The 20,040-nt window shown below is 51.9% G+C and overlaps 2 protein-coding genes across 3 annotated transcripts; one reads left to right on the top strand and one right to left on the bottom strand.

The window, feature by feature from the left end:
* The first annotated feature begins 929 nt into the window (after positions 1 to 929).
* On the top strand, positions 930 to 12,965 carry DNAJA3 (DnaJ heat shock protein family (Hsp40) member A3). The gene is made up of 11 exons (XM_049791038.1): positions 930 to 1,162; positions 1,336 to 1,472; positions 1,937 to 2,020; positions 2,764 to 2,970; positions 4,041 to 4,193; positions 5,231 to 5,378; positions 6,211 to 6,275; positions 7,200 to 7,328; positions 7,782 to 7,897; positions 8,648 to 8,745; positions 11,853 to 12,965. The coding sequence occupies exons 1-11, from the start codon at positions 955 to 957 to the stop codon at positions 11,873 to 11,875; spliced, it is 1,368 nt and encodes a 455-aa protein (XP_049646995.1). The 5' UTR covers positions 930 to 954; the 3' UTR covers positions 11,876 to 12,965.
* Positions 12,928 to 18,706, bottom strand: NMRAL1 (NmrA like redox sensor 1). 2 transcript variants are annotated; one of them, XM_049791040.1, is made up of 6 exons: positions 18,548 to 18,706; positions 18,254 to 18,319; positions 17,578 to 17,816; positions 16,479 to 16,728; positions 15,763 to 15,953; positions 12,928 to 14,113 (listed from the first exon to the last, which is right to left on the bottom strand). In XM_049791040.1, the coding sequence occupies exons 2-6, from the start codon at positions 18,291 to 18,293 to the stop codon at positions 13,943 to 13,945; spliced, it is 891 nt and encodes a 296-aa protein (XP_049646997.1). In that variant the 5' UTR covers positions 18,294 to 18,319; positions 18,548 to 18,706; the 3' UTR covers positions 12,928 to 13,942. The 2 variants fall into 2 exon arrangements, with proteins under 2 accessions (XP_049646997.1, XP_049646996.1); XM_049791039.1 differs by lacking the exons at positions 12,928 to 14,113; positions 15,763 to 15,953 and adding an exon at positions 15,959 to 16,307.
* Between the last annotated feature and the right edge of the window lie 1,334 nt (positions 18,707 to 20,040).

Below are 20,040 nucleotides of genomic sequence, written 5' to 3'. Positions count from 1 at the left end.
AGGGCTGGATCCCAGCCCACCGAACCCTCCAGGCCTGGCCGCGGCATCACCCATGCCCGGCAGAGGCCAGGTCTTCTTCCCCGCCGCCTGGGGTTGCAACACTCGCGTATGGCAGAGCGAGAGCAGACGGGATCTGACACGTGTCCGTCGCCGCTCAGCCTTGCTGCCGTGTCGTCCCACGCGCCACAGAGCCGAACCTCTCTGCCGACATGTGTTTCGAAGCGCCGGCCCCCGGTAACAAAGGCAGGAGAGAAGAGCGCTCGCCACGAATTACCCTCCTCTCTAGAGAGAAGCTCCTGCCCTCGCGCAGGCGCTGCGTTAGCGCGGCCGTTCTGGCTCTAGAAAAGCCTTTATTTCAGTTCTCCGACTCTTTCGCCCACCGAGGCGGGAGAAAAGCCCTCGGGAGGGAGCAGGGCACCCCGAGCCGACGACGACCCTGCCGCGGGGCGGCCGTTCCCCGAGGCCTGGCTGCCTCAGCCCCTCCGGAGGAGGGGGCCGCGGGGCCTGGCTGGGCCCGGCTCCCCCCCACCGTCCCACGGGGCCAGGCTCTTCCTGACGAGGGTCCCCGTCCGCCTCTCCCTTTCCGCCGGCTCTCCTCAGCACGGCGCTCCTGCTGTCCCTCGCCTGGCGCCGTTACCCCGCGCACCCTCGCAGGGGGCTCCGCCGGTGCTTCCCCCCCGCTACGGCGGCCACGCCGGGGCTCTCCTGGGGGTTCCCCTCCGTGGCGGCTAGAACACCCCGAGCCCCGCCGCCCCCGCGGGCCGCGGCAGCCGAGGCCCGGGGCGAGGCCGCCGCTCCGCAGCCTCCGGGCAGCGGCAGCGGCAGCGCGCATGCGCAGCACCCAGCTGCCGGTACGGGCGCGGGGCTACGGCGCAGGCGCGCTGCGTCCTCCTCGGCGGCGCCTGCCGTCGCGCGTCGCCGGTGGCGCAGGCGCAGCGCTGCGCGCGGGCCAAGATGGCGGCCGGGGGCTCCTCGCGTTGGCTGGGGGCGTCCGCCGCCGTCGCCGCTGCCGCCGCCGCCGCCAGGAACCGCGGGCCGGGGGATGGGCGGCTGCCGCTCGTCTGGCTCGTCCGGGGGCTCAGCGTCCCGCCGCCTCCCGCCGCCGCCTCGGCCCGCGCCGCCCGCCGCCTCCTGCCGCTCTGCGCCGGGCTCTGCGTCGCGGGTGAGGGGGGCCGGGGGCGGCGGCGGACCCTCAGCAGGCCGGGGCGGGGGAGGCGGCGAGCTGCGGGCTGTCGCCTCGGGGCCGGGTCCCTTCTCCCGGCCTTGTCCCGTCTGCTGCCCTTCGCGGCGCCGTCCCGGCCCTCACCCCGCGCCCTCTGCCCTCCTCTCCCTCAGGGCCGAACCGTGCCGCCGCCGCCGTCTCCGCCGCCTTCCACAGCAGCGCCGCGGCCCGCGCCAAGGAGGACTATTACCAGGTGCTGGGGGTGCCCCGTACCGCCACCCAGAAGGAGATCAAGAAGGCCTACTACCAGGCACGTCCGACCGCGGGCCCCGCCGGGGTGGGGGGGACGCTGTCGGGGCGGGCGGGCCACCGCCGGGCCGCGGCCGAGGGCCCGTAGGCAGATAGCTGCCCGCGGCCTCCCTTGTAGGGCAGAGACCAAACCTGCCTTTGGGATAGATCCCTGTGGTCGGACCCGCTGGAGATGAGGGGAGGTCGCGGTGGGAAAGTTCAGCACGTGGGTTTGGGGAGATCTTCAAAAGCGTGGTCTGCCTGCGCTGTCATCTTGGGTCTGCTTCCGGAAGGTCCTGGGATTGCTGAGAGGTTCAGGAGCAGCTTCTGTAGTTCCTTAAGTTGGGACGATAATGCAAAGTGAAGGCTTTTAGCTCCCTAAAATACAGATAGCGAAGCCAAGCTTTGTCCAGTGTGTTTTTCCTGGCATGTGAGATACGCTAAAGTAAGTTACTTCTGTCTAATAGTTTGATTTTTGTTGTTTAGCTGGCAAAGAAATACCACCCTGATACAAATAAGGATGACCCTAAAGCTAAAGAGAAGTTCTCTCAGCTGGCAGAAGCCTACGAGGTAATATGCAGGGTTTTATCGTGATGAAAAAGAGGAAAGATTGGAGGTTAGATGGGGGGCAAACATTTCTTCTGTGCATTTCCTGTAAAACCATGGGTCCTTTTTGGTGTCTTGTACTTCAGGCTTGAGTGCATCTGTCCCAGCAGTGTCTCCAGGACATCACTTAGCCCAAGTATCTGATTTAGCTGAGTATGGTTTGGGCTCTTTCAGTTTGTGCTCTTTCTTCACAGTGAGTGACTGGCATGGATGCAGTGGTCACTGTCAGGGAATTATTGGTCGGCTTAAATAAACAAACAAGAAAACCTATCAGCAGTTACTAGCTTCCGCTGTGCTGCACCCCATCCCCGTTTATTCCTGCTCTTCAGCTCATTCAGAAATCTTCCTGTGCTGGTTTTTGCTCTTGTGGGTTTTCAAATTTACCCCAGTACTCTTCTCGCCGGCTTTCACCCGATGTATTAATGATCAACTATATAATGCAAGTTATTCGTGCTTATTGTAAGTTAGTAAGATCTTGTCATTTTCCTGACGATGAGCTAAGAGATACCATGGAGGAAGGAGCTTTTCAGTAATTCATATGCTGCTTAGAGCTGGGATAGCCCTCCTGATGGTTTGAGAGTGTGGGCTTGTGGTGGTAATGCTGGTAGCCTTGACTTCTCCCGAGGGATGCCGCTCTGCAGATACAGGCTGTCCAGTTGCTCGGGATCTGTATGGTGTCCTGATGGCATTGTTCTTTTGCCTCAAAGGTATTAAGTGATGAAGTGAAGAGGAAACAATATGATGCGTATGGCACGGCTAGTTTTGATCCTGGCGCAGCAGGTGCTGGCGCTGGGCGGCAGTACTGGAGCAGTGGTCCATCGATTGATCCAGAAGAGCTTTTCAGAAAAATCTTTGGAGAGTTTTCAGGATCCCCTTTTGGCGATTTTCAGACCGTCTTTGACCAGCCACAGGAGGTATGAAGTGCACTTATTTTCTGAGTAATGAAATGCAAATGAGAAGTGGAAAAACTCAAAAGGTGGAGAGGGATACCATTCTGTCACAGATCACTCTGGGAGCGAGCTTAAACAAAGAATTTGCTTCTGGGAATGTCAGCATGTGAGTGTCCCATTGTATGGGTGGGAGAGTCACATATTGTTGGTAAGCCATGTAGATACATCCTCCACACCCGAATATCTTTTTTGGACTCTAGCTACTTCATCTGGTGTTTACTGACACCAGTCGGTGCTGCCAAACAATTCCATCATTGTAGAGGCATCTTTCCTGCTCTACGTTGATGTACATCTGTCTGCTCTGATCTGTAATGCTAAAAACCACAAAATACCTTTTAACTATAAAACAAGCCTTCCAGGATTAGTTTTGACTGCTTAATTGGCTTAATTTTGCAACTTAATTGGCTTAACTTTGCAGGGGAGCCCATAATAAAACAAAACCTATGTCTTGTTCTTTGTACTGCAGCTAAACGCTCTTCTAAGTATTGACAGTGTTTATTCATGTGCTGCTTTCAGAAATGCTTACTATTCAGTACTTCTGGCTTTGCTAAAAATGGCATTTCTATTATGAACAGAATTTCCTATTTTGTGCAGTCATCTTTGCTGAGGTAAAGAGTTTATTGAGGAAGAGCTTGGGATTCGTTGGGATTGAAAGCCTTCTCCTTCACCCATTGCTGCATTCTTTAGAAGCATTAAGAGTTTTCCTGAGGGCAGAAAAATGTCTGACTTCAATTTTTACTTCCTTCTTTTATTTTTTAAAAATCTCGTTTCTGCTGCACAACTGCTCATCAGACTGGTGTGATCATTATTCCTGTAATGTTTGCTATCTTTATGTACCCTTTTTTATTTACATGAGACAGATTATTGCTTCCTCAAGTGAGGCAGAACCCTTCTGAATCTGTTTCTCCCCCACCCCGCCCCCATTACCTGGATGTGTTTTAAGCATTGTTTGATATTTGGCCTAAAACAATTTCAGTCTGCTTAAAACCCTGTCGCACATCAGCTGTAGATTGATGTCCATGTTTCCTGTACAGTATATCATGGAACTGACGTTCACTCAAGCTGCAAAAGGTGTTAATAAGGAGATTGTGGTGAACATCAATGACTCCTGTGAGCGATGCGATGGTAAAGGACATGAACCTGGTACCAAAGCACAGCGCTGTCACTACTGCAGTGGCACTGGCATGGTAAGTACTTTAAGACACAGGTTCTGCTGTGCTTTTGCTTGTTGAGGCAAGTCAGTCCCTTCCACAGTGAAAAATTCTCACTACAGTCATGAGCTTATCTTGGGTGAAACTGAGTTAATGTGGACTCAGATGTTAATTATGCACTAGGAAGATTTTCTTTGTATTAAAGCAGCGCTCTGCCCAGCTAAAAGCACTAGCTTTCAGGGCTAGATCATCTGGTATTGTGCATCCAGCAAACCACGTTTATATAATCTAACAGTTCTGAAATTACTTAATCGTATTTATATAATGTAACAGTTCTGAAATTACTTGGGTGTTAAATGGGATACATTGAATTGAGGGGTGGAGAGAGGAGGAAGGTGATGATAGCCTAAGGGTAGTCATGAAATAAGAAGATGCACATTACTTACTGTAAGGAATGATAAAGCTTCAGGCTTTCAATTTCCATGCCTCAAAATGGGTACTAGCAATCAGTCTGTGACCAGAATATCTTTCTGTGCAGAACAGGTGTAGGTGGTCAGGGGAGACTGAAAGCTCTTCCCACTGTTTCCTCGTGTGCTTTGATGTGATGGGTGGCTTTCACGTTTCAGCCCATAGCTTAGCCTCCATAACGTTTTCCTGGACACTGGCAATAATTAATGCAAGTGGCTTGTCCTTGGATTCCTCAAAATATAGATGTTTGTAGTTCTTTGTGAAATAGCACTGTAAGGAGCTTTGTTCCTGCTTGCGCATTAAAGCCTAGAGATGGAAAGTGCTGTGTTTCCCTTGAACTTGCTCATAGTAGTGAGGGTTTTTGGTAGAAATCGGAATGCGATGGCAACTGAATCTGATCCAGCGTCTCACAAGCAACATCCTCTTTGGATTTCTGAGCCACTTTTCTGCTCCACATCTTGCTAAAGGATATGGCTGTCCTGTCAGGTTGCATGTGCAGTTAGAGGGACTCAAATATGCTGGGCCAGTCACTGGCAGTGTTTTGCGGAAGTGAAAAGTACCATCTCAGTACTAAATATTTGTATGATCTGTGTTTTCTTCACTAGGAGACAATAAATACCGGTCCTTTTGTAATGCGATCTACGTGCCGACGATGCGGTGGTCGTGGTTCCATCATAACAACACCATGCGTAGTATGTCGAGGAACGGGGCAAACCAAACAAAAGAAAACAGTGATGGTTCCTGTGCCAGCTGGTTAGTGTTGTACTTGTGTGCTGCTCTCTGTTACGTTAGAGTTACTTGCTTCCACTTGGCCAACAGCAAGGCACTTGCCTCCAAAGCATGACTGGTCCCTGCCAGGTACGAATGTGAGAGCAACGTGAGAAGTTTTGCAGCAGAGAAGTTATCTTAAGAACAAAGCGGGTTGATAGGTTGGCAATTGAAAGGGCTAGTAAGGAGATGAACTTTCTGGCCATGGATATAAATGTTTGCTTTGCCCTTCCTGAGCTGAGGTTTTGGTTCTTGCATGGATCCATGGTTTTGAAGGCAGGTTTTGAAGAGTGAAACTCAAAAAGTTTTGTTGTCTTGGGTCTTTCATTTGTCCTTGATGACGCTTGGGGGGAGGGTGGGAATCTTGAAAGCCTTAGCTTGGCTCAGAACAGTGTACTGATGACCTTCCTCACCAGAGAGGATAAAATGCACGGTGGGGCTGAAGACTTGCTTCTCTGAGACTGCCCTGGGTGAGCAACCTGTAATTCTCCTGCAGCTTTTGGAGGCTGCCCAGTGTTCCTAGTGTGATGCATTTCCCAGAAGAATTCTGTAGGGATTGAAGTAACAAGCCTTCTTGGGGCATAGTGATCACTTCAGAGGTATAAACGTGTGCCGACACCTCCTCCCTTTGGCCACAGCTCCTGGGCTCCTGTGGAGGGTGTTACTGTGCTGCCCACTGGTAGGTCTTGTGCCTTGCGCTCCTGGATGTGTAGGTGCTGCTGTGGTGACCAGCTTTTGGGGATGGCAAGAGTTGTAGGTATTCAAGTAACATGTGGATTATAATGCAAGGTAACATTCCCTTTTTCTTTGATTGCAGGCGTTGAGGATGGACAGACAGTTCGGATGCCCGTGGGGAAGAAAGAAATTTTCATTACGTTCAGGGTATGTATCATCATATTGTTGGCTGTTTTCATTATTTAAGTTGGTTGCTTGTTCCCTTTGCAACTGCCTGGGAAGTGACTGACTGAATGGGGGATGGAGGAGGAAGAGCAAGTGATCCTTTGAAACAGCTGAGGTAACATGATCCATATGAACTTTGTGAGATAGCAGAAGATCGGCATTGTAACAAGTGGTGTTAGGTTAAGTCTGCTCACGAAGAATTGCGCTGCTTGTTCCGGGATGAGGCCCTTATGGTACTGTGCATCAAAATGTAGAGTAAGTTCTTGATGCCTTGAGTCTTTGACTGTGAGATGCGAAGGAGCTGTCTGCTTGCACGGGTGGGGAGCACTGAAGAGGGTTGTGGGAATGCCCGCGAGAAGCTGGCTGGTCAAATGTCCTTTTGCAGACACAGGTTAAGTGCTGCTTTGCACGTTTTGTAGCTGGGGCCCTCTTCTCCTCTAGGTATCCTGCCCATGCATTTCTGTCAAGGAGAAATTTTTTTTCAGAACCATTTTTGTGATGCAGGAGGATTTAATTCTCTTCCACCTTGTGAGACCATGGCAAAGGTGCTTGCCTCCCTCTTCTCTTCTGGCTTTCTCCTGTTCAAGGTAGCGGAGAAGGCAGTGTCCTCTCTGTCTCCGCAGAATCATATTGACACTGATAAACTAACAACAGGATTAGGGGAGGGAGTTGCTGTGATAAGAAGCAGGCATCCTCCTAAGCCTCTGGCTAATTATGGTTATGTGAAGATCTGTGTTTTTCTAAAAGACTGAACATTAACTTACACTTCTTAGCCATGCAGTTTGTGGATGGTAAAGGGTCAGACTACAGCATTGTGATGTTTTCTTCTGAGAACCTTCAAAGCAGTTTACTGTGAGAACTTTGTGGTGGTATGCTCACTTTTCTTTGGAACTGCCTGCCTTTTAGGTTCAAAAAAGTTCTGTGTTTAGAAGAAATGGAGCAGACATCCACTCGGACCTCCTTATTTCAATAGCACAGGCTGTTCTGGGAGGCACAGCGAGATGTCAAGGCTTGTACGAGACAATCAATATCACGGTAAGTACCATTATGGGAAAGACATTGGGCATAAATCGATGCGGGACAGCAGAGACTTCTCCTTAGCTCAAAGGTGGTGCAAATCTCCCAAGTCTGCCAGTATTGTGTCTCAGACTTCTTCAGGATTGAGCGTCAGGTAGTTTGTGACCTGCTTGGTCAGGTGTCCTTTCCTGTCACTGTGTAGGGACAGGGAAAGGAAGGGCCAGGTGGATTGCTGGACAAATCCTGTCCAAGGTCTACAGATTGTGCAAGGTTCTTTACTCGTTCCTTCAAAAGCTTTTCTACCATTACTGACTTAGCTTCTGAATGTGTCCAGATGCATGAATGTACCAAATCTCTCCCATCCTACTTTGAAGCTTGCTGGAGAAGTAGTTAATTTTTATAGACATGTAATGCAATTACTATATAAATGGTTAAACAAGGGTAATAAACGTGACGCCTCTGTGTTCATAGATACCCCCTGGTATTCAGCCAGACCAGAGAATTCGAATGAGTGGGAAAGGCATTCCCAAGGTTAACAGTTACGGCTATGGAGACCACTACATTCACATAAAGATAAAAGTTCCTCAGTAAGTAGAGCTAATACAAATTTCTGTGAAATCTTGAACTTTTGCAAAAAACATTGCTCAAAAAGATTTTGTGAAAATTCCTTACCGTTTTATCAAGATGATTAATTTCTTACTCTTTTTATTCTAATGCGAGGTGATACTTTTTTTTTTTTTATAAATAATACCATTTGGCAACCCAGCTCTAAAAACCCTAAACCCTGGAAATATATAAGTAGTTCTGCACCTGTGTATTTGCCTGGCTATCTGCAATTCTGTCTGAATCCTGGTTACATAAATTCAGTGTCCTGGCTTATAAGGTGTCTGTGCTTTCACACCTACAGCTCAAAGGAACTGAACTCCTTGGCAGTTGCTTCAGGCTGCTTGGCCACCCTTGGCCCCGGTGGTGAAGGAAGCTTTTTAGCTTGTATTGCTGCACCTGGCAAGGGAGTTCATTTCCTGAGGTCTCCCCACCAGATGTGTGTTCTGTTGCAGCTCCATACGCTTCTTCTCAGCACTTCAAAATATTTTGGTTTTTCACTGCAGTTTGGTGAAATGCAGCGGGTCCTATCTCTCCTCTTCCACTGGGGCTTATTCTTTATAGATTGCTCATTTTAAGAGCACCATAGGGGTTCTCAGTATATGCCAGGTGTATTTGTCTTGTACTTCCAGTAGCTGCCTCTTGTGTGTGCTGCTGGAGAAGGTTAAGGAGGTCTGTAGATACACCTGTCCCTAAAGACAGCCATAACCAACACCTCTGTCTTTGACCTGCAGGAGGCTGACGGATCGCCAGAGAGCCTTAATGATGAGCTACGCTGAGGATGAGGCAGATGTGGATGGCACAGTGAACGGGGTCACAAATACAGCGTCAGGTGAGCAGTGGGAATTGGTGCTCCTTCCTCATGGAGTTGGCATGGGAGTGCAGAGCACTTCCTGAGGGTTCCTGGGGAGGAAGGTGAGCCAAGGTCACCTTGAGACAGTGTGTCAGCACAACCTGCCAAGCATGTTTTATTGGAAATAGTTTTAGTATGATGTTAATAGGCTGTAGCACAAAGTAAGGAGGTGGCCTCTTCCCAGAAAACTTTACTTGATTACTTACTGGGCAAATCTGTGCATGAATAGAAAGAGGGTATTGAGGTACTCTGGGGTCCTGACAAGTTGTGCTGAGTCTCGCTGTGGTGATGAATGCCTTCCGCTCCCTGCTTCTGCCCCTGTGCCAGAAGCAACTTGTCTTAGTAGCACAGGTAGAAAAAGAGAATGTGTTTCAGGCCAGTTTTCTCTGTGAGCTAATCTGTTGTGCTTCTGACTGCAGTGGGGACATTCTTCCTTGAAAGCTGAAGGGCAGTACTGCTGTCAAGGCTGCTCTAAGCCATACTCTGTGCACATGAGGGAACCCAGGATAGAAATGTTCATTGGTGCTGAGTGTTGGCTCCAGTCAGTAGACAGTGTCCAGTGTGATGGAGGGAGTGAAGTCAGCTGAGAGCTTTGTAAAGCTGCTCTTTCAGCTCCAGATCAAAAATTCTGATTCAGCAGTTATGTGTTTTAAGTTTCAGGGGTGAGGTACCTGGCATCAGTAGCAGCTAAAGGCAAAACATACGGTAAAACAGTAAGGCGAGAGCTTTGTCTTATGCTACGGGAAAACAATTTTTTCTTTGCTTGTATTGGAACAATGAACTTCTGAAAGCTGGTTGGGTTTCCTTTTACGCTTGAAACCAAAAAGTACATTTATGACTGCGTACAGCTAGGCAAAGGTGAGAGTCTTTCAAAGCTGCTAAATGATCCCAGGAACTTGGGTCCTCTCTACTACACATGCCAAAGCCTGAGGAATATAGGGTGAAGTTCAGGATATTGGAAGGCAGGATCTGCCAAATACTCACCAATGTTATGTTTTATAGTGCTTCCATAACACAGAAGTTATGTCTTTTCTGCTGAGGGCTTGGGGGGAAGGGAAGAGATCTCTAAGCACAAAACTTTCATTCCAGCTTTTTAAAGGCATTTATGTGCTAAAGGAAAAAAATGCTCTCCAAACTTGTTTTTTAAAAAGCAAACCTGCTAGTTTTTACCACAATTAAGCAGCAAGGTAGATTCAAAACAACACCAGTAGTTTGCAGTACAGAAACAGGCTGTTGCTGAAAGTGTGTCCTTGCTCTGGGAAGCAGAAATGCCCTGAGTGGATGGAGGTGTGTTCTGCCACAGGCCTCAGTATTTCATACCATTGCATCAGTCTGAGCTCGAGAGTCAGCTGTGGGAGGATGGGGAAGACCGGACTTTGTGTTCTGTGTGCAAAGAAAGCTTGAGGAGGATTTGGGGGTCCCGTTATTGACGTTTTTACTGTAGAAAAAAGCAGATTAGCAAAGAAGTCTCCTTTGTTCTTGCTGTAGCCACTTCTGGAGGGACAAACAACTTCTCAGGACCTGTTCATACACGAAAATTATGCTTATTGTTGCCAGTAAGATTCCTTAGCAGGGCACTTGTTCTGAAATACTTGTAGCCTTTTTCATTCTAGCCCGAGTTCTTTTTCTCCCCGATACTGTTTGTCTGAGCATTGCTTGTAATTATACAAAGCAGGCTCCCAGTATGGTTTTGCACTACTTTGCTCTAAAGGGTCATGACACAACCACGAAACAGGAACAGAGTTTGTTCCAGGGACCACCAATATAGGTTTTTTTTTCCCCCGTAAAGTCATGGCTGGCTGTGGTCAAGTTGACAACTTGTTTTTAGTGGCAGACTCTCAATTCCAGGTGCTTGTTTCCAAAGCCTGTGGGGTCCTTGACTTGATTGTGCAGCATGAGAATTCCCTCACCAGTTGGAGGGCTGGGGAGAGGGGAAGGGAATGGTGTTACCTGGGCTCACAGTCATCTTTTCCACTTCTGGGGTCTGGGCTCTCCAGTGCTTTCACTGCAGGTGCTCCAGTAGTGTGGCTCACTGCCAGGTGCAGCCCTGTACGTGAGGATGCAGGCAAAACCAGCTGCCTTGACTTGACCATTCCCCATCTAAAATAACCCTCTCACTTTGTCAGGGTTGCTGGCTACTGGTGGGAGATGTATCTGACTGCAGGCCTTTGCTGTTTGTGTCCAGGTGGCAGGGCCAAGGCTAGCGCTGATGCAGGCGGGGATAGGCCTGAGGCTGAGGAGAACAAGGAAGGATTCCTTTCCAAACTTAAGAAAATGTTTAGCTCCTGACACCCCATCTGAGGTAGGAGGCCTCTTGTGTTTTATTGTTGTCTTTCCCCCAGAGCACTAAGCAGAATTTGCACTTCTTGGGAGGTAGAAGCAGCGAAATCACAGCATTGCTTCTCACTTAGCCTCAGGCCTTCCAGCCACTGGTGTGAAAAGCCCTAGCTGTCCCCTGTGACCTGGAGCAAAAAGCCAGGGACTAAATTGCATTGTTGCTGCAGCAAAAATGCTGGGTACATCTTCAGGGAGGTTGTTAGCCTCCCCTGCAGCTCTGCTTCCCTGTCCATTCAGTGACTGTACTCAATTCAAAGCACTGAGGGTGTTCCTGTTAGCTGGTAAAGCTGGGACCAGGCAGTTCTGCTGCCACCGCAAAGCCTGGGCTTGCCAGGAAGCACATGTGGGGCTGCAGAGCCTCCGGTGCTGGTACGCTCAGGTTGGACTGGCCCTTACCACAGGCTTACAGCTCCAGGAAGGGATCAGTCTTTGTCATAAAGTGCAGCAAAGCCCATGTCACACAAATGAGCACAGTGTTGTAACTCAGGGTGCTATTTAGTTGGTGTTGGCCTGCTGTGAGGGAGCGCTGCAGACTTGAAATCCTTTACAGCAGACACTGGTGTCTTGGACTCCAGGGGCTCAGCGTCTTGTCACTGCAGGCTTCAAACTTGTCTGTTCTGCGTGGCTGACAAAGCATGATGGCAGGTCAGATGGGGAGGTGCCCTTGCAAAACAGGCTGCAAGGGCTGCTGCATGCCTTGGGCGGATTTGGTCAGGAGATGTTAAACTTCTCTCTTGCTTTGATTGCAGGGAAGCGTTCTACTGGAAGCTAAGAGCCAGCAGCAGATTTTCTTTGCAGTCAGGAATGAATCTTTCTGGCAGTGGGCTCCGGAGAGCGAAGGATGTCAGTCAGCAGCACGGTGAGAATCCCAGCTGGAGAGGCTACAAACCACTGAGGCACCAACAATCATGATACAAAACCCACCCACTGTCCTAGGAAATAGTAATGAAGGAAAATGCCAGCTTTGCAGAAATGCGGCTCTCTCTCAAGGTTGCTCCGCAGTCCCTACTGCTGCTGGAAGCTTATTTGGGAAAAATTAAAGTTGAAATATTATTTAGAATCTGCAGCAGTGGAAATGTGAAATAAAAATTGTCCTTCCAGCACAGAGTGGAGCAGTTTGCTGTATGGAGTCCAAGATGGCTGCTGCTCACTCAGGTGCCCTTCTGAATGCTAGATGTGCTTGGTGAACTTGTCACTGCTTATTTTCTCCCAGGAGACTTGGTGGGTCAGTGAGTTTTAACCCTGTCTTCATGACAGCCCTCCTAGCTGTCCTGTACATCTCTCAGAGTGGGAAGTCCCCCTGTGGCTGGGACTTGTCAGAGCCCAGCTGCTCTGGCTTCCTCAGCAGCTGTGGGGTTTCTTAGTCCTGCTGATTTCCTGCACAAAGAGCAGTGATGGAATCTGCACTTTGCCTCAGGTTTCCCTTCCCCCCCAAATTAACTGAAGTTAGAACACAAATGCTGTTGCTTCTGAATGGGTACTAGTCTATCACCAAGCCCTTTGCCAGTTTGGGACAAAGTCTTTTATTACATTAGTGCAACACCTGTAGCAAAAATGATTGGTCATAGAGTCATTGTTACTACATGTGTGAGAATACAAGTAAAGTGGATCACTCCTTGCAGGTGGAGTTGAGCTCTTGCTGTGAGTATTTTCATGGTTACTGCAGCCTGCTGTTGTTAGTTAAACTGTGCAGGTACCATTAGGCCACATACTAATTGACCAGTTAAACAAGGACATGTTGTAGTCTCACCCTTCTTAATTTGCTGAAATAAAGCACGTGTTGCCTCCTGATTAAACTGCCTGTAAAGTGATTCTGTATCCATGTAAATAAGATTGACTTCATAAAGATATTTAACATGTGCTGTGCCTTGCTGCCTTGTCTACTCTTCCAGTGTTGTCTGTCACCCCCTTTCCCTCCCCCAGGAACAGGAACAAAGGTCTTCTCTCAGACAAGGAGAGGATAGGGCTGGATGTCTTGAGTGTCTCTCTGGTGGCTGTGACTGACTTTAAGCACAGGCAAAGCTTGCCAAATCCAGAGCTCTTATCTGAGCAGTACCTTAAGCATATGGTGGTGTGGGGGGAGGAGCTTTATGAGTCTTAAATCCCAAGGTTGGACAGTCTTGCAAAGGTTTTACGCAACTCATGGGGGCAGCAATTGAAGTTACCTCCTGTCTGACTTGAGGAGTTGGGCTCAGCTTTCATGTTACACAGTGCAGGAAGTCACTGCACAGTCCCCTTTTGCCAGGGTGGTGCCAACACAAATGCTTTATCTCTCCAGGTGTGCTGCTCTGCCTGCTGGCTCACCTGCAGTGCCTGAAGCTGGTCCATGGAGAAACCCATGTTTTCTGTTTGCTTAGGAGCCTGCAGCAGTGCCACTTGTGGGCCTGCATGGGTACCTGCAGTAAAGGCACTGCCCTTCAGGGCCCAGAGGGACTATGCATTCAGCTCACCCAAGTGGTGCTGTCTGCTCAGAGCTCCCTAGGAAAGAGGGTGATCCTGGGAAAACAAGCTGCCACCACCCTACAGCTGTGAAAACACCCAGAATCACTGAACAAACACCTCCCTGAAGACAAAGGTAGTGCAAAGGTAGTGCTTCTCCTGCCTGCCTGCAGCTGTACGGCCTTTCCTCTGTTCTAGTTGCACTGGTCTAAATAGCCTCAACCAAGTTGCAGGAGAGCCCTGGAGCGCGTGCATGGACCAAAGCTCTTCACAGCTCTTGCAGGGTCAGCCTTTCACCAGGGTGCTAGTGGAGAGGGAGCGTGGCTCCATGCAGCTCACCTCTTCACCAGTTCCCACTACCTGCTGCAGAAGCTTGGGTGAAAGAGGAGGGAGGGAAGGGTTAGAAGGCGGCCTTATTGTCTGCCACCCACTGATGAAAGGTGCGGGCCTTGGGGTTGAGTTTCATGGTCAGGTCAACATTGCGGTCTGGCTTAAGGGCATAGAAACGGAACATAGCAGCCAATTCCTTGTCCCCAGGGGAGCCACGTTTCTCATACTCCTTTGGTGAGATCTGCAAAAAGAATTGGGGAAAAAACCCAGTGTTGTCACAGAGCAGAAGGTGCTGGGGCATTTCCCTTAGACCATGCAGGGAAGCTGAGGAGGGCTCTGCACTACAGCAGCCTGCCAAGTTACTTCCACTGGTGAAGAAGGCTCTGCAAGTCATTTCAGTTGGGGTTGTGTAAAGGAAGCAGCAGCCCTGCCCTGTGAGGGCAAGGTGGAGGAATGCCTCCAACAGAGCATGCTGGTGGGAGATGGGATAAAGCAGGCCAGTCTCACAGTCACTGCTGACCTAGGAGTGCCTCCCTAGTCCACCCTTCTCCAGGTGCAGCGTGAGAAGGAGACAAGGTGGTGGTGGGGAAATCACAACACACAGATGCTGAGGAACTTGTTCTGGATCTGTCCCAAGCCAGCTGCCCCCCAAAGCTGCAGCCACCAGCAGGGCAGCACCACTGAGCACCCTGTAGCCCTGCCTGGCAGGGAACAGCCCAACCTGCCTAGGGCCTGCACCCGGCTCTGGTACACAGCTGGTCTGAGTGTAGGCTCAAGCATGCAACCTGCTCTCCCTAGGGGCAGAGGCCTGGAGCAGTTACAAGGGAGCCCTTCCCTGCACTGGGGCACAAGCCATGGCTGAGGGGTTCTAGAAACACAGGCTTGGGGGATCCGGGAGAGCTCTGGAGAGCCTGAGCAACCCTGGCTGCCCCTGGTAACCCAGCACCCACCCTCCCTGCCTGAATCAAAGTGCGGACCGCTGTACTTCTGCACTGTGCTGGGGCCCTGGGAAGAAAAAAAGAGCTTATTTGTCCCTGGGGGAGTAGAACCTGCAGAAAGCATCAGAGGTGCTTTGATTCTGCTGAAATGTGCTGTTCTCAAAGCAAAGAGCCACTGCAACCCTCATCCATTGTATCGGCTGCCTGAGGAGAGCATCACAGCCAAAGCACAAACACAAAATAAAAAGAAGTCCTAGGGTCCAGACAGGCCAGGAGCACTGTAAGTCCTGGGGTCCAGACAGGCCAGGAGCACTGTAACAGTGATAAGTCAAGGCCCTTGGGCAAGACATGCTGAAGGGAGGGGCATGCAGCAGAGACCTGTTCTGTAGATGCCCAGCCCTACTAGCAACTGCCTGGCCCCTGGCTCTTCAGGAGACCTCCCGCTTCAGTTATCCCTCAGAGCCAGGCATGGACCTGCCCAGGCGCACCTGCACAGCTCCATGAGCATAAGTTGTCTCAGTGACAACACCGACAAGGCAGTTTCGGTGCCAGCACATGCTCCAGCCACATGCAGGGGCAGCATGACTCATCCTGGATACCAAATCTGTACACCAAGCTATGAGGGCCCTCCACCCCAGCAGCTCCTGACCTTGCTGCTGGGGCAGGGCAGCACTCGTTCTGCTACTGCTGTCTGTGCTCAGCCCCCCGTACAGGACCCCCCTGCTATTCCACACCAACAGGAGAGGCCAGGCGTGCTGCTCCTCTGCTGCTGCCAGGCAAGGGTGCCCACTTGCAGCCAGCAACAGCCCAGCCTGGGCAGGGACCTGCGGAACACCCAGCTGTTGGGAAGGCACAAGGATCATCCCCCCACCGCCTCAGGCAGGCTGCAAGGGCCCTGAGCCAGCTTCCCCCCACCTCAAGAACATCACAGACACCAAGGGACGCTTCCTACCTTGCTGGCTTCCACGGTCTTGCCCGTCTGCTGGGAGAGGATAGCAGCATACTCTGCCTCAGTGAGCTTGCCAGTGCTGAGCCCGATCGCTTGGCCGATGTACTCCTCTGGGGACTTCAGCAGGCAAAGCACAACAGGCCCAACATCCTCCACCGCCATCCCATCCATGGGGGTGTCCCCCATGGGCAGCGCTGTACGGGAGAGATTGATCCCAGCCAGAGTGCAGCCCTGCCTGAGGGAGCCCAGCTCTGAGGAGGTACAGCTGGAGTTTTCGGCACCCAGCCTCTGAACATGAGGTCAGGAAGAGCCAAGAGCACCCATCAGTGTGGCAAGCCACGAGAGCACCTGCCAGGCTGAGCTAAGAGACCGTGAGCAGCCAGAGCAGCACCATGACTCACCTGGATCTGCAGCCCTACCTCTGACCTCTGACATCCCAACTGCAGGGAGTTGGGGTGTCCAGAGACACTCTGGGATCTGCAGAGCAGCCCTCAGCACCAGAAATAGGACCGGGATCTCACTTATTTCTTACAGGCCACCAAACAGGTCTGAAGGACCATAATGAAGCTGCAACTCGTTGTGGTCAACCTGGCACAGGCCTCTTTTCCCCATTGGTCTGCAGCCCTCGTGGTTCCTCCACCCCTCGGTGAGCCTCTGCACCGTGGGAGCAGATGAGAACTACAGGACAGTGACCTGGAGAGCGAGAGGTCCCATCTTACCCAGGACAAAGCTATCTCCCTGTGGGACCTTCTGTGGCTTGAAGATGGAGAGGAAGTTCTCAAAGTAGAACGGCAGTCGGATGGTTGTGGTGGGAACACCAAGTTTCTGGAAGTACTCCTCCACCATGCCTTTGCCATCAAAGTGCAGCACCTCCAGCCGGCCCCCCGTCAGCTGCTTCACATTCTCCAGGCCACTGTACACCACGTGTCGCAGACCAAGGCGCTTCGACAGGTCAGCAAGCCGCTTTCCCTGGGTGAAGGGTAAAGCCAGCCATGAAGAGGGGAATGGGACACAACAGGGATCTCATAGTCCCCACCCACCCTTCCCCTTTGTTGCCCTGGGCAGGAGGGCAGGATCCAACACATGCCAGCTGAGCAAGCTCCTCAAGCATCTGGCACACCAAGCCCTCAGCTGGAACCAGGGCTGAGCAGACCCAGCAAGCCCTGTGAACTGCCCAGGTGGGGCCAAGTCCTCTGCTTACACCATCCGACATTATAAAGTCCACACATCCTCCAGCTTTGGTTCTAGCTCCTCCACCAAGCACCCAAACACCAGCCCTAAAGATCTGCCAGGGCCAACGTACTTGCCCTAACATATCTTATCTTTTGTTCGCTGCCATGCAGGCGTGGCAATAGTGCCACCTTGTGAAGTCTGTCCTGGGATTTCTGATACCACAGCCCATTTTGGCCCCAAAGCTGCAAGTGCAGAGAACTACAGGACTGCAGGCAGCGACAGTCCTGGCTCAGCCCCTGGAAGGCTCTGCAGAGCTGAGTCTTCCCACTCCTCCTACTCTGAGTCCCCGGCAGTGCTCTCTGCCACACCAAATCTCATGGCCTTTAACCACTCCCTGAAGTCACAAGATCCAAGAGCCATGCAACTACGAGGGAACAGGGAACAAGTTCTAGCTTTCCAAGAACTGGGACCTGGTTTCTTTGTGAGACCTTGGGAGTTTTCTGAACTGGCCACTTGAACTGTCAGGGCTGGCAAGGCTGCACTAAGAGCTCTCCCATGACCCCCACCCCAATGCCACACAGCTGTCCCTCAATGCCCCCCCCAGGCCATTCCACATGTGGTCCCAGTTAAAGCAAGCATTGGTACCTGTGCAATTTCTTTCTCTTTGCTGCAGTGCTCCCAGAAGTCGGTTACAACAAAAGCTCCGTAAGCACCCGCCAAGGCCAGCTCCAGTGATGGCTCATCGTCCTGATCTGCCTTCACAACTTCAGCTCCCCTCTGCTTCAGCTCCTTGGCCGCCTTCTTCATGGGGCTCCGCGTCACTGCGCGGACCTTGAAGGTCCCATCTTCTAGCAGAGCCCGGGCCACAGAGCCCCCCTGAGCCCCTGCAGGTACAGACCTGTTCAGACCCCCAGCTTCCCACAGGGTTCTGCTCATAAAGGGACCTGGGACTGTGAGACAGAGCTGCCTGACCCCATGCTCTCCCTGTGACACAAGGACCAAGTCCCTCCAACCCACCCTCCTGCCAGCCCCACCACCCATTCCCTGGGCTGCTGCTCCAGCCAGGGGGGTGCTTTCCAGACCCCCTGAACCACCACGGGCCCCCAGGGCCCGGGCGTTCTGGAAGCTATCGATGTCCCTGCCTTTTGCTGCGGGGACCCGAATCACCCCTCTCCGCCGCAGCGGCAGGGCAGGTCACTGTGGTAGGGCCCAGCCCTCGCCTTCCCAGCGGCCCGGGCCAGAGCCCGGCGGCAGCCCCGAGGCTCCCGGAGGTGCGGCGGCACCCCCGGGTAGGGGCCGGGCCTTTCCCCGAGCAACTCACCGGTTGCCCCGAACACCACGATCAGTTTCTTCCCGGCCATGAGGAAACGCGGGCGGTCCCGGGGCTCTGCCAGGGCGAGAAGCAGAGAAAATCGCACCGCCGTGCGGGCCCGGCGAGGCCGCGGCTCAGCCCCCGGCCCGGCCCCGCTCGGGAGGGCTTCCCCGGGCACGGGAGGGGGGTGGCGGAGCAACGGGGCGACCGCGGGGACCCATCGCCGGTCTCGGCGGGGGCCCGGGGCGGCGCGGAGCCGCCTTCCCTCACAGGGACGGGCGGCGGCGTCGCGCGTCTCCTTACCTCGGTTCGGCTCTGTTCGGTTGGAATCGGCTCAGCTCGGCTGGACCCGACTGTGTTCGGCTCGGCTCGGCTCGACCCGACTGCGTTCGGCTCCGCTCGGCCGGACCCGACTGCGTTCGGCTCCGCTCGGTTCTGCTCGCCTCCGCTCGGCTACGTCCGGCTGGGTGGGCCGCAGCTGTCCCTCCCGCTCCCCGGCCCCGCCCACCGCCGCCACAGGCACCAGAGCTCGGGCGAGGCGCGCAGGGCCCAGCGCCCCTGTCGCGGGAGGGTTTGCGGGTCCCCCGGGAACGTGCCCTCCACTTGTCCTTGGTGTGAAAACCCGACTGTTCCCAAGGAACATCCCCCCGACCCCCTCCGGACATGGGACGGGTCGTTATCCCCAGGCACAGGACTTGGGCCTTGGGCTGAGCTGGGGGGACGCTCCCTCATCACCCCCTTTGGCAGGCGACCCCGGGTGAGGCAAAATAAGCAGAGAGGGGGCTCTGGGGCTTTTCGAAGCACCCCTGCGAGCTCCCTGTTCACTCAGGGGCTTCGCTGGGCCGGTTTGAGGGGCCTGAGGTCAAACTTATCCTGCTGGGCGGTTGGCAGGTTGAACTTAGTAAAGATGTTCGGAAATTTGGGGCTGAATCAAGTAAAGACCTGTTATAAATTGAGACCACAACGGATCATAATCCAATTGAAAATTTTATTAATTGTAGCAAGTAGGATATGAGCAAAGACAGCGCTGGGCGGCAGGGGAGTCTATGTTCCGCCAACTGCTGCGCCAAACAGTTCTAACAGTCTCCTTTTATCAGTCATCCAGTTCCGCATTCAGGTCTTCACTCTGCGCATGTCCCAGTTGTTGTTGGGGGGTCTTTTTTTGCCTCCTGGTGGTCGTTGAGGCCGAAGGCTTGAAGTCTTCCTCGGTTACCTTTAGATAACCTTTTCTTCAACTTGCTATGTGGTATTTCTCAGAACTGTGTTATAAGCTCCTTTAGCAAACACCTCTAAGCAAAGCAATAGCTATTTCCCATATTCTTGAATCTTTATATTGGGCTTAACATAAATCTTAATAAACAGTACTCTAGTCTCTAGTTTCTCACAATCCCCCCTTTTTCTTTTTATCCTATTATTGTTTATTAGACGCTACTTTCATTCTCGACACTACAAGCCAACCTTTTCCCACAACCCCAACATTTATCATAACATTCACAAGGTAATATCTCACAGTTACACTCATAGCATTCTCGTGGCATAGTACACTCACAATAATCTTCATCTTCATCGGTAGATACCTTCTTATTTTCTTTCTCCAACTTCGTGGTTAAAATAAGCAGTTTGGTCATATCAAGCCGTTTCTTAATAAAATGCAAAATATAGCGTAATATACAAGGGCCAAATATAAGTCCTAGGATTAACATAATAAGCGGTCCTGCTAAAGTAGACAACAAAGTGGTTAGCCAAGGTGAAACATTAAACCAGTTTTCATACCATGGTCTACCTGTTTCAAAATT

The sequence above is a fragment of the Accipiter gentilis genome, chromosome 33 (assembly GCF_929443795.1).
Source record: "Accipiter gentilis chromosome 33, bAccGen1.1, whole genome shotgun sequence".
Lineage (NCBI taxonomy): Eukaryota > Metazoa > Chordata > Aves > Accipitriformes > Accipitridae > Astur > Astur gentilis.
The sequence above is the reverse complement of the archived record's forward strand: the minus strand, read 5'-3'. Positions and strand labels throughout refer to the sequence as shown.